This window comes from Chiloscyllium plagiosum, chromosome 2 (assembly GCF_004010195.1).
Source record: "Chiloscyllium plagiosum isolate BGI_BamShark_2017 chromosome 2, ASM401019v2, whole genome shotgun sequence".
NCBI classification, from domain to species: Eukaryota; Metazoa; Chordata; class Chondrichthyes; order Orectolobiformes; family Hemiscylliidae; genus Chiloscyllium; species Chiloscyllium plagiosum.
Window position 1 is genome coordinate 44228586 of NC_057711.1, and position 10667 is coordinate 44239252.

The window sequence follows — 10667 nt, forward strand, 5'->3', positions numbered from 1 at the left end:
TTAAGAAAAAAATTATTGGAATATTCTTTTCACTGAAGGCAGGGATGGGAGTGGGCATGTATGGCATCCCTCAGCCTGTATCCTGTTCTGTGCACCTGAATGGCCAAGGGGTAGGTAGTCAACAGTGGTTAGAATCCTCCACACTCATCCTCCTAACAATGCACTAATAGCAGCATATCTCTCCAATAATTCCACTGTCATAGAGCAATCAACACTCTAAGGCTTGGGATCTCTAAGGTTTTGGATGTGTACATACACACATTGACTGCAAAGACAAAAGAAAAAGACAAAGCATGTTATGACAGTGAGAAGTACTTCTGCTCCAAAACAAATAACTGCTGTGTTGCCTTTTACTATGAATTTTCAGGTAGGTTGTCAGTGAAATGGGCTGAAGAATGCACTGCAAATGCTCACTTCTGTCTGAAATGGCAGAGTCCTGTATAATTCAAAGAAGCTTGCATATTGAAAGGGCCGACCTCCAGAGACAAGTGGATATTTCAAATACATAGCAATACATAAAAATGGTAACAGTAATTTTACTGACCCCATTCCAAGACTTGTTTCTGTCCTAATAATATGTTAAGACCAAGTAAATATTAGCCCATCATCCTTCCCTGAAGCTTTATTGCCAATATACTGTAAGTGTTGATTTGGTCTTCAAAAAAAAACACAATACATTTTAGCATACTGAGAAAATAAAACATATCAAATAGTATGAGTTATCAAAAACAGCATCATCCATACTGGTTCTCCTTACAAGTTAAGCTTTTCTCTGCTTTACTATTCTTCTGCTGTCTCTTTCTCTTCCTCTACCTGATTCATTCATGTTCCCTCTTGAATTTATACTTGCTATCACTGTCACCAGCACTTTTTCACATTCACTCACCACAATAGCATTTTGCTTCATACTGTATTCAATTTTGTTTACTGGTCAGTGTTTCACGTATTCTCAAACAATTTTGCCATTTCACATCAGTTTCGTTGAACACAATAGCCTTTTTAAAAAGATTTGTGATCAAGATGAGAAAATGATTGCGTTGGGGTGTGAAAGTCTTCCCATTTCAGGCAATTTTAAACACATCCATGTCAATTGCACTGCACACAGATGTAATTATCTATACAATAAACTTGAAACTCATTAAATCATGTTGAAGAGGTGCCAATATTGGACTGGGGTGGACCAAGTTCAAAATCCCACAACACCAGGTTATAGTCCAATAGACTGTGCTTCCAAATAAACCTGTTGGACTATAACCTGGTGTTGTGGGATTTTTAACCACATTAAATCAGTGAGGCCTTATTTAAACAGAGCTGAGTCACTCGCGAATGCGCGTGCGCAGTGAGGGTGGTGCATGCTGGTCTTTGTAGTTCGGTCTGGGCTGCGCCACGATTACCCACAGTGCACTGCGACCTCGCTGACGGTCAGGGGAAGGTCAGGAAGAAGGTTCGAGTCGTTAGTGAACGGGAAGACATGTTGTGGGCACGGACGGTTCGCAACTTTAGCACCTCGCTGATCCGCAGGTCACACTATGAGGAGGGACCGGGAAAGGTACGGGACGGACGGACGGAGATTCAAGTGTCTCGGGCGGGGGCTCCGTTAACTGCAGCCGGGAGGCGTGAGGCCTCCTCCGGGCGGGCGGTCGGTGGGTGTGAGGGGAGGCCGCGATGCTGTTGGACCACCTGGCCCAAGGCTAGCGCTGTCTTCTACCCTCTCTTCCACCTCCCCCCACCCCCCACGGGCCGGTCAGTCCGCCGCCTTCACAGTTGTAGCGGGTTGAACGTTACTGCGGCGAGGAGAGCGCGGTAAAAGGCCTCACTGTTCCCATGTCTCGGAGCTGGAGTAGCGGCTCAGAACCACCAGCATCTCCCCTGGTGGGGCGGAAGCTGCCTTTCCGTGTCTCTGCTTCAGTATCATTCCCTTCCGTGTCCGAAACTCTCTTTCCCCCCCCGATTGACTGGAACCAACTCCATGTAATGCCCTTGTTTCACCTTGTTCCTTTACCACCTCAGTGCCCAAGGCTCCTTTTTCGATGAAGGAACGATTTATGTATCACTTTCAATATAGTCTGCGTTATTTGACGTGCTACACTGGGGAGGCCAAACGCAGATCAGGCAGTTGCTCTTCAGAACACCCCTGCCCAGTCCTCCAGCACGATCCTGACCTTTAGGTCGTTTGCAATACTCTATCTTCATCCTGTGCATCAATGTTGTAATAGGCCTCACACAATCTGGAGTGGCAGCACACTTTATTATTTAGGCACTCTGGCCTTCTGGCCATAGTTCCACAGCTTCAAACCATGAATGCTGTCCTCCATTTTGGTATTTGTCCCCATTGTCTGTCTTGACTTCCTGTTTTTGCTTCAGATTTGAAGTCAATTTGGGCCTGGTGTTAACTCTTTTCTTTCTCCACAGATGCTGTCAAACCTGCTGAATTTATCCCAGCAGCTTGTTTTTTTTTCAAAAGCAGAAATTGCTCATGAAAGCATTTGTGGGCAGAAAGCAGTGTTAAATGTTTGAAGGCTGTTGAATCTGTCAGGATTATGATTTTTTTTTCAGATCTCCAGCATCCGCAGTTGTTGTGGATTGCTGTTATTTCTTTTGTTTTTTGCTATTTGAACCTGTTATCTTCCACATTCTGTTTTTCCTTTTATTCACTTAACTTTCACCCTTGTGATTGATCTGCACCTATCCTCTGTTTGATACCTGAATTACGTAAATCAGTTTTGTCTTGGTGTTCCAGTATAGAACTTGGGAGCAGCAGTGTACCATTTGGTGCTTGAATTTGCACCACCAGTCATGATTGATCCTTGTGTCTAAGCTCTGCTTTTTGCTGCTTTTACTCTTAAACCCTTTGCTCTTGCCTATCAAAAAAATGCTTCAAGTTTAAATATATAAATGTAAACTCCTGCCTGCCATGACCCTCTGGGAAAAGAATTCCACTATTCTTAATAATTTTGAGTGAAGAAATTTCGCTTTATCAGACTTAAATGGGAGGTGCTTCATCTTAAATGATGTCCCTGAGTTTTAGTCTCAGCCACAGTAGATTTCTACTTTAGATAGATCCACCAGATTTCTACTTTATCTGCTCCCTTCAAATCTAATTTCACTTAGTTCACCATTAATTCTTCTAAACTGCAATGAATGCAGGCCTAACCTGTTCAACCATTTTTCATAACATAAGCCCACAATTCATCATGTACTTTTTATGGAGAATTGTGGGCTTTTTTTTTAGATTAGTAATCTAATCTAAAAAAAAGCCTACAATTCATCATGTACTTTTTATGGAGTCATTGGAATGTGGAAAAGTGCTCATTTGCATTTGGAAACAATGGTTTAGTCCTCAGCAGTTGTTATTTTCTTCTATAAATTTGCATTTTAGTGACTACACTTTTTTAATGGCCTGTACCTTTTTCTAAAACTTCAAAATTGGGCATTTTGCTGTTTCTCTATCCTTGCAGTCACCTTGCAGATGGGTATGCCTTTTCTCTCCATTTATTTTGAATGACTGATGGCTGATTTTTTTTTTGAGCAAAATGTTTAGTTTGACTGATATTTCTCAAGTCTAGAATCTGTATTGTACAGTAAACCAGTAATGATAACTCTGCTCAGATGAGTAAACTCATCCTGGATATGTAAAGAATTAAATTAATTTCATAATTTATAACCACTAGCAAATTGAAAATTCATCTGTAGTTGGTTTGAATTATTAGTGGCCCTGAAGTCATTGATTGGCACTTTGAATTCTGATGTTTAACTGCAGATAATCTGTTGCGACCAGACTCCATGCACTTTGAGAAAGTGTTCTTGAAAGCACTAGACAGAGAACTTCCCCTTTATGCTTTCAATATCACTGTTAATACCTACATTCGACAGTAACTATTCAGCTTCTAATATGTATGTCCATTCTTATTTCGCTCCATGTAAATTTCACTGAGGCTAATCAGTGAATTTTATCCTCTAGTCTTTAGTGTGATTCCCCACTTTAGGGACATTAGTTAGACAAGGTTGCCTGATTTTTGTTATCAAGCAAGGAGCATTCCATATTGTGGAGATCGTTGAAGTTTGTGACAAATGTTACCACTGACTATAATAGTCAAATGGGATATTCTAGCATGTTTTCTTGTTGTTTTGAAAAGGGAATCTTGACCTTTCTACTACTTTGAAGTAGTATTGCTTTCATAAAAAACTGTTGTGCTATCTCTAGTAGTTGGCACCATTTGGGTCAGTTTTGTATTGAATGCTGTGACTATATGATGGTGTTTTTCTAGAAGTATCTGGTACAAATGATGTGAATTCTTTAAATGAATGATATCATGACACAGTAAACGCTTGCTGATGTACCAACACCAAATTTATTATTTGCTGCTTTATTTGACTTGGATTAATTGGTTTCCTTTTTTTATTTTTAACAGAACTTGCCATTTTCTGTGGAGAACAAGTGGAGGCTGTTGGCGATGATGACAGTATTCTTTGGTAGTGGCTTTGCTGCTCCATTTGTTTTAGTCTGGCACCAAATGCTCAAGAAATGAGACTACATTATTCAGTACGTGACCATCTAAAATTTTCCTGTGAGATTGAATAAATTCAAAATCAATTGTTTATCTGGTGCATATGATGTGAATCTTTTTGTTATGAGTAATACTGTGACACTGTAAACGCTTTCTGATGCACCAAACCCCATAACTTGTTTACCCTTGCAATGTGGTTGTCACTTTGTATTTGGTCAATGAGTCATTAAGTAGGTATTGATCAACCATGTTATCATGTGGCCATATTTGGACACTTGAGTATAACTTGTGATTAGCATCAGCAATTACTTTGTAGGTATTACCATGCAATTCCCGTCAACACACTAAGTTTCTAGCAAGTATTCAGTTTGGCACATATAATTTAGTAGGACAGAAAGCATTTGACAAAGTTTCATTCTGCATTATAATTGTCCAGTGCTGGATCACTTGAGTGTAGTTATTTTTCAGGGTACTGTTAAATCTCAATCACCATTTTAAAGAATTTATGAATTTGTGTAAGCCACAGTTGATTCTATGCTAAATATTTTACACTTAATGTAGCTTCATTAACCTGGATTCAAGTCTTTTGGAAACTGTAAGCTAGAGTTAGCGCATTCTGGATTTAGGGACAAAGTTAGGATGGTAATGAAAGGACCATAAAAGCAATTTTTTTTATTATACATCTTTGAAGAACAAAACCAGTCTTGTTGATTAGAGTACAATACTTGTCAAACTTATTGTTAGTTTGGAGTATCTGCATGTGCTTTTGCAGAGTTTCATAGTACCACTTCAGAATTATTGGAAAATGCACTGTTGGACTTTTTTCATTCTCCATCTGTTTAAAGGGAACCAGCTAGGAATTGAAGTACTTTGCACCCCTACTTCCCCTTCCAAAGCTTTATTGGCAATGAAAGGTCACAGATCAGAAATGGCAGCTCCGTCCCTTTCTCTACAAATGTTTGCAAGACCTGTGTGTTTTTTCTAAGATCTTGTTTATACTTAAATGTTTTGGTTAGACTCGTAGTACTTCTAAACTTTTTTTTTCTTTTCCAGATTAAAAAGCCACCTTAACTGTGGTAGATATCTGCTGAGCAGCTTATATCCTCAAGAGTCTGTTAATCTTTCCAGTGAGGTGTTCTTGTAAATAAAAATATTAAGAAATTAAATATTCCCCTCTTTGTGCTTTATCTTTATCTACTTTTGGTATTTGGCTGAGTTCAGAGTCTCATATACTAAAATTTACGTCTTGGGTGTTAGGTTTAAAATGAACCTCTCCTTTGTGTGCTTTCTTTTTGCAAATCATCTTGCTTAATCTGCAGGTTTAGGAGAAAGTGAGAACTGCAGATGCTGGAGATTAGAGCTGAAAATGTGTTGCTGGAAAAGCACAGCAGGTCAGGCAGCATCCAAGGAGTAGGCGAATTGATGTTTCGGACATGAGCCCTTCTTCAGGAAAGAAGGGCTCATGCCCGAAACGTTGATTCTCCTGCTCCTTGGATGCTGCCTGACCTGCTGCGCTTTTCCAGCAACACATTTTCAGCTCGAATCTGCAGGTTTATACTAATATAAGTAACTATTAGTAATCTTGGTTCTTCACGATAGGTGGGTGAATCTTTGAGCTATAGGAGAAATGTTGTTAAGCCCCTTGAAAGTAGCTGATCAGTACAGTTCTACTTCATTATAAGGTTGGAACTGGGAATAATCTAGTCGCATAATGCTACCACTACAGTGCTGATCACGTTTTGTGATTCTAAGTGCATTGGCCTATAGTTCAAGTATAGTGATCTCTCTTGCTAACATCTGGTGACTTGTTGCAGTGGGGAGAAATAACCCAACAACAACCTGACAGTCCAACCTGCTTCCTAAAAGTCCCATTATCCTAGACTCCTCAGTCACTATCCTTGCCAGTGAAACTGATTAGCCTCCAGAGATTGACTCTGGATCACAGATGTTTTGGCATCAGGTCAATAATAGGTGAGGACATCTGGTTACCAGCTACCATTGATCAGCAATGATCAATCAATTGAGGGACGATGCTGAACACACTCAAAAGCACCACCAAGAGTAGCAATTAATAGACAAAGAATATCCTCTGTGGGGGGGGCTTCAATGTGTATCATGTCTCATCAATATGCCTCTGACTGATGAGCATCAGTCAGAGGCGCCACCACGACCATGTGGAGACAAGTCCTGTCCTCAAACATTCCCTTGAATAGTGTGGTAATACCACCTTGTTCAAATGGGATAAATTGAAAGCACATAGCAATTTGAATGTAGCATCAATGAGGCATTATGGGCTATTGGCTGCAGCAGAATTACATTCCATTTCAATCTGTGACATGTGTAATCCCTCAACCACTATCAAGTAAAATGACCAACCAAGAATGATCAAGACAGCATAAGAACAAAGGCCTAACTGAAAATGAGGTGAAGGTATAGGACGACAAGTACATAGTGGAAGATGCAAGTTGACAGCTGAGGAATCCCAAAAGCAGTAGAACAGATCACATGCTAATATGAATGGTAACTGGCAAATTAAAGAATTAATGGAAGGAGGCTTCCTGAGCCCATCATCTTTATTGACACTGCAAAAAAGACCAAGCTGAAACGTTATTGACAATCATAATTGCTGAGTGGATAATTCATCTGTCTTCTCCTGAGGGTTCTAACAGTACATGCAAGTCTTCATACATTTTAATAATTCCATGTAATATCAAAAATTGGGTGAGCAGATGACATATAGCAAAGGAAATGGCCACATAAATACTGTAACCTAAAAAAGCAGAGTTAAAAATCATACAACACCAGGTTATAGTCCAACAGGTTTAATTGGAAGCACACTAGGAGCGACGCTCCTTCATCAGGTGATTGTGGAGGGCTCGATTGTAACACAGAATTTATAGCAAAAATTTGCAGTGTGATGTAACTGAAATTATACATTGAAAAATTGATTGTTAAGCCTTTCATCTGTTAGAATACAGTGATGGAATTGAACCGGGTCTCTGGTGCTGTGAGGCAGCAGTGCTAACCACTGTGCCACCGTGCCGCCATGTGTACATCTTTCATGTGTACATCACAAAACCCTTTTTTGTAAAGTTGCGTTCTCGGGTTAGCTGTTAACAATGTGTTAGCTAGACAATATGTCCAAATCATGACTAAAAAAGCAGGTTATTGGCTGTGAATTCTGCCATGAGCAACTTAGTTCATAATTCCCCAAAGCCTGTCCACTCTCTAAATGACATGAGATTGCTCAGCTATTCCCCACTTGATTCGGGTGAGTGCAATTCCCAAGTCTGAAACACGAAACACCCAACACCCTCCACAGCAAAACAAACCCGAAACATCACAATCCTTGACAAAGAGCACACGTGGTGTGTGTACTGTTGCATCATGACAAATTTCAGACCACACACTACCTTTTCAGACAGTTACATGACATGTAACATTCCAATACCCACTCTGCTTTCAGTCTCTGGAGTCAGTGTGGTCAGCCAGTTATGTACGGGCAATGTACAGTGATGTCAGATTAAGAGTGGAATTTTCCCTGGTATGTGAGCAATGGCAAGAAAAAAGAAAATATACAATCAAAAAGTTAATCATATTTTTGACGTTGAGTAATTTTTTTTTCTGACTTTCTCCATAAATCTTAAAAGGCAATTTCACAATTTCACTATTGAGGGCAACTATGTTATTGACGTGCATCTACATCTCATTAAAGTCCTAACTTATTTTTCACCATGAAACTAGATTCCTGACATAAAGCAGATTGGGTACCTAAAATAAACAAATTAGAGGAATCCTTCAAGACCATCAATAATACCCTGACTGGCATAAAATTCACAAAAGAGGAAAGCAACAGCAAACTGCCATTCCTAGCTGTCACAGTAGAGCAAACAGCCAATAGGGAACTCCAGCATCTACAGGAAAATACATACTGACCAATATAGAACTACAGAAGCAATTATCCCAACACCCAAACAAGGCTGTATTAGAACATTATTTCAATGAGCCACCACACACGACAGCACAGAGGAACTACACAGAGTAGAGGAAAATCACTTATACAATGTATTCAAAAAGAATGGGTACCCAATGAACACAGTCTGCCAATTTCTCAGCAACAAATCCCAACAAGCAAACAAAACATGTCCAGAAACCCGGGCCACCTTCCCCTATATCAAAGACATTTTGGAAATGACTGCCAGACTTTTGGCACCATGGTAGCCCACAAACCCACCAATACACTAAAACAGCAGCAAATGAACTTGAAAGACCATATACAGACAACAAGCAAAACTAATGTCATTTACAAAATAACTTGCAAGAACTGTAACTAACAGTACATTGGACAAACAGGCACAAAAACAGCCACCAGGATACCTGCCACAAAAAACCATGACCCACTCTCACTAGTATCCTTACGTACAGATGAGGAAGGCCACACTTCAACTGGGACAACACATCCATCCTAGGACAAGTCAAACAGAGACACGCGTGAGAATTCCTAGAAGCATAGCATTCCAACCGGAACTCTTATCAACAAACACATTGACTTGGATCCCATTTATCACTCCCTGAGAAAAAGAACAGGAAATGGCATCACCATAGTAAATGACATCACTAACCCAAGGAAACCTAAACACATAAATAGAAAGCGGTCCATGCCACCAGTGCTTCATCCGGACGCTCGCTGAAGATGTTACCTAGTATGGTGACGAAGCATATGAAAACGACCCTTCCAGCTCAGCAAGCAAACCTACATCCACATCCAGGGTGCTGCCAATGCCGGCTGTTCATATCCTTCTCCTGTGATGAGGAGGGGTAAACAGCTCAGATAGTAGTATTCTCCATCATTGCTGGCTTCTCCCAGATATAGAGCACTATTCACTACATCCATCTTATATTGAGGGCACACTCTCATCAATCTGCAGGATTTGGCAACAGAAAAAGCTGCCATTCCATCAGTGTTCAAATCCAAAGTGACCATCAATGACAAATTTTGGAGGTCTGCTCAGATATCCTGGGGGTTACCTTGACATTTCCAGATTAGAGGGACTCACAAAGGTCCTGTATCTTTTTGTGGCCAGCAAACTGCAGAGGGGTGCCTGTTGGGAGACAAGGGATATGTCTTCTAAATGTGGCCCAACCCTGAGACGGCCACAGAGGGAGGCTTAATGCTTCTTCCAGCAGGACCATAGTCATATAGAGAAGAACCTAGTTCAGATGAGGTTTTTTTCTCTATCTCTCTCTCCCTCTCACATTAAATGATATCTGAGTGCTGTATTCTATGGTGAAGTCCCTCATGATAGCCAGGAAGTTGAATAGAATGCTGAGTAATCTCTTCTTCAACTTTCAATCATTATGAAGCCTTCAGTTTTTCAGAGTGCACACAGACTGCTGACTTGCCATGAAATTCTTCAGCATTTATAGAACAGTGTTGAATTTGCAAGAGTCAGCACTTTGTGGAGCAGAATGCTGCATGATGATGCAGGTGAACATATGAACTGTACATCTCCCAGATTTGACAGCATGCACTTGTGTAAAGTTGATACATAGAATGAACATTTCTTTTCAGAGATGTGTGGAATTGTCATTAATTCCGTATACTCACAATGTAAATGTGTGCACAGAAGGCACTAATATAATCCTTGCATACTGTATTTAGCCTCAGCATTGTTCACAATCAAGTGCAATGTCTTTGCTGCAGTGCTGAACATCATGTTTCAAATGTCCCTTGTGTTTAAGTCTAACTGCAGTCAAGAGGGTTATGTGTGTATGGAATGAGTTGCAAGATGAAGTAGTGGTGGCTGGTACAATTGCAGCATTTAAGAGGCAGCTGGATGGGTATATGATTAGGAAGGAATTAGAGGGATATGGGCCAAGTACTGGCAAATGGGACTAGATTAATTTAGAATATCTGGTCAGCATGAACAAGTTGGACCGAAGGGTCTGTTTCAATGCTGTACATCTCTATGACTCTAAATACGTGGTGATTGCTATTTCTTTCAGCATTGGGATGTCTATACTCATCATTCTCATGGGTGTGCCTTAACCACAAAGAGTCATAGAGCCTTTTCCCAGGGAAAAGACTGTCTATTTACCCGATCCCATGCCCCTCATGATTTTATAAACCTCTATAAGGTCACCCCTCAGCCTCCGACG

The 10667-nt window shown here is 40.4% G+C and overlaps 1 protein-coding gene and 1 non-coding gene across 2 annotated transcripts; both read left to right on the forward strand.

Moving 5' to 3' along the window:
- The first annotated feature begins 1364 nt into the window (after positions 1 to 1364).
- On the forward strand, positions 1365 to 5674 carry LOC122559250 (cytochrome c oxidase subunit 7C, mitochondrial). The gene is made up of 3 exons (XM_043708635.1): positions 1365 to 1549; positions 4413 to 4543; positions 5562 to 5674. Exons 1-2 carry the CDS (start codon positions 1472 to 1474, stop codon positions 4527 to 4529), a joined length of 195 nt encoding a protein of 64 aa, XP_043564570.1. The 5' UTR covers positions 1365 to 1471; the 3' UTR covers positions 4530 to 4543; positions 5562 to 5674.
- Positions 4606 to 4670, forward strand: LOC122539759. Its single transcript, XR_006309176.1, has one exon. It is a non-coding gene; the product is annotated as a small nucleolar RNA Z39 (small nucleolar RNA).
- Positions 5675 to 10667: the final 4993 nt, after the last annotated feature.

Bases quoted from the DNA above. Each gene is read 5' to 3' on its own strand.
- LOC122559250 (XM_043708635.1), top strand. From the start codon at position 1,472: ATGTTGTGGGCACGGACGGTTCGCAACTTTAGCACCTCGCTGATCCGC. The intron at 1,550-4,412 runs GTACGGGACGGA...TATTTTTAACAG, and splicing joins ATGAGGAGGGACCGGGAAAG to AACTTGCCATTTTCTGTGGA.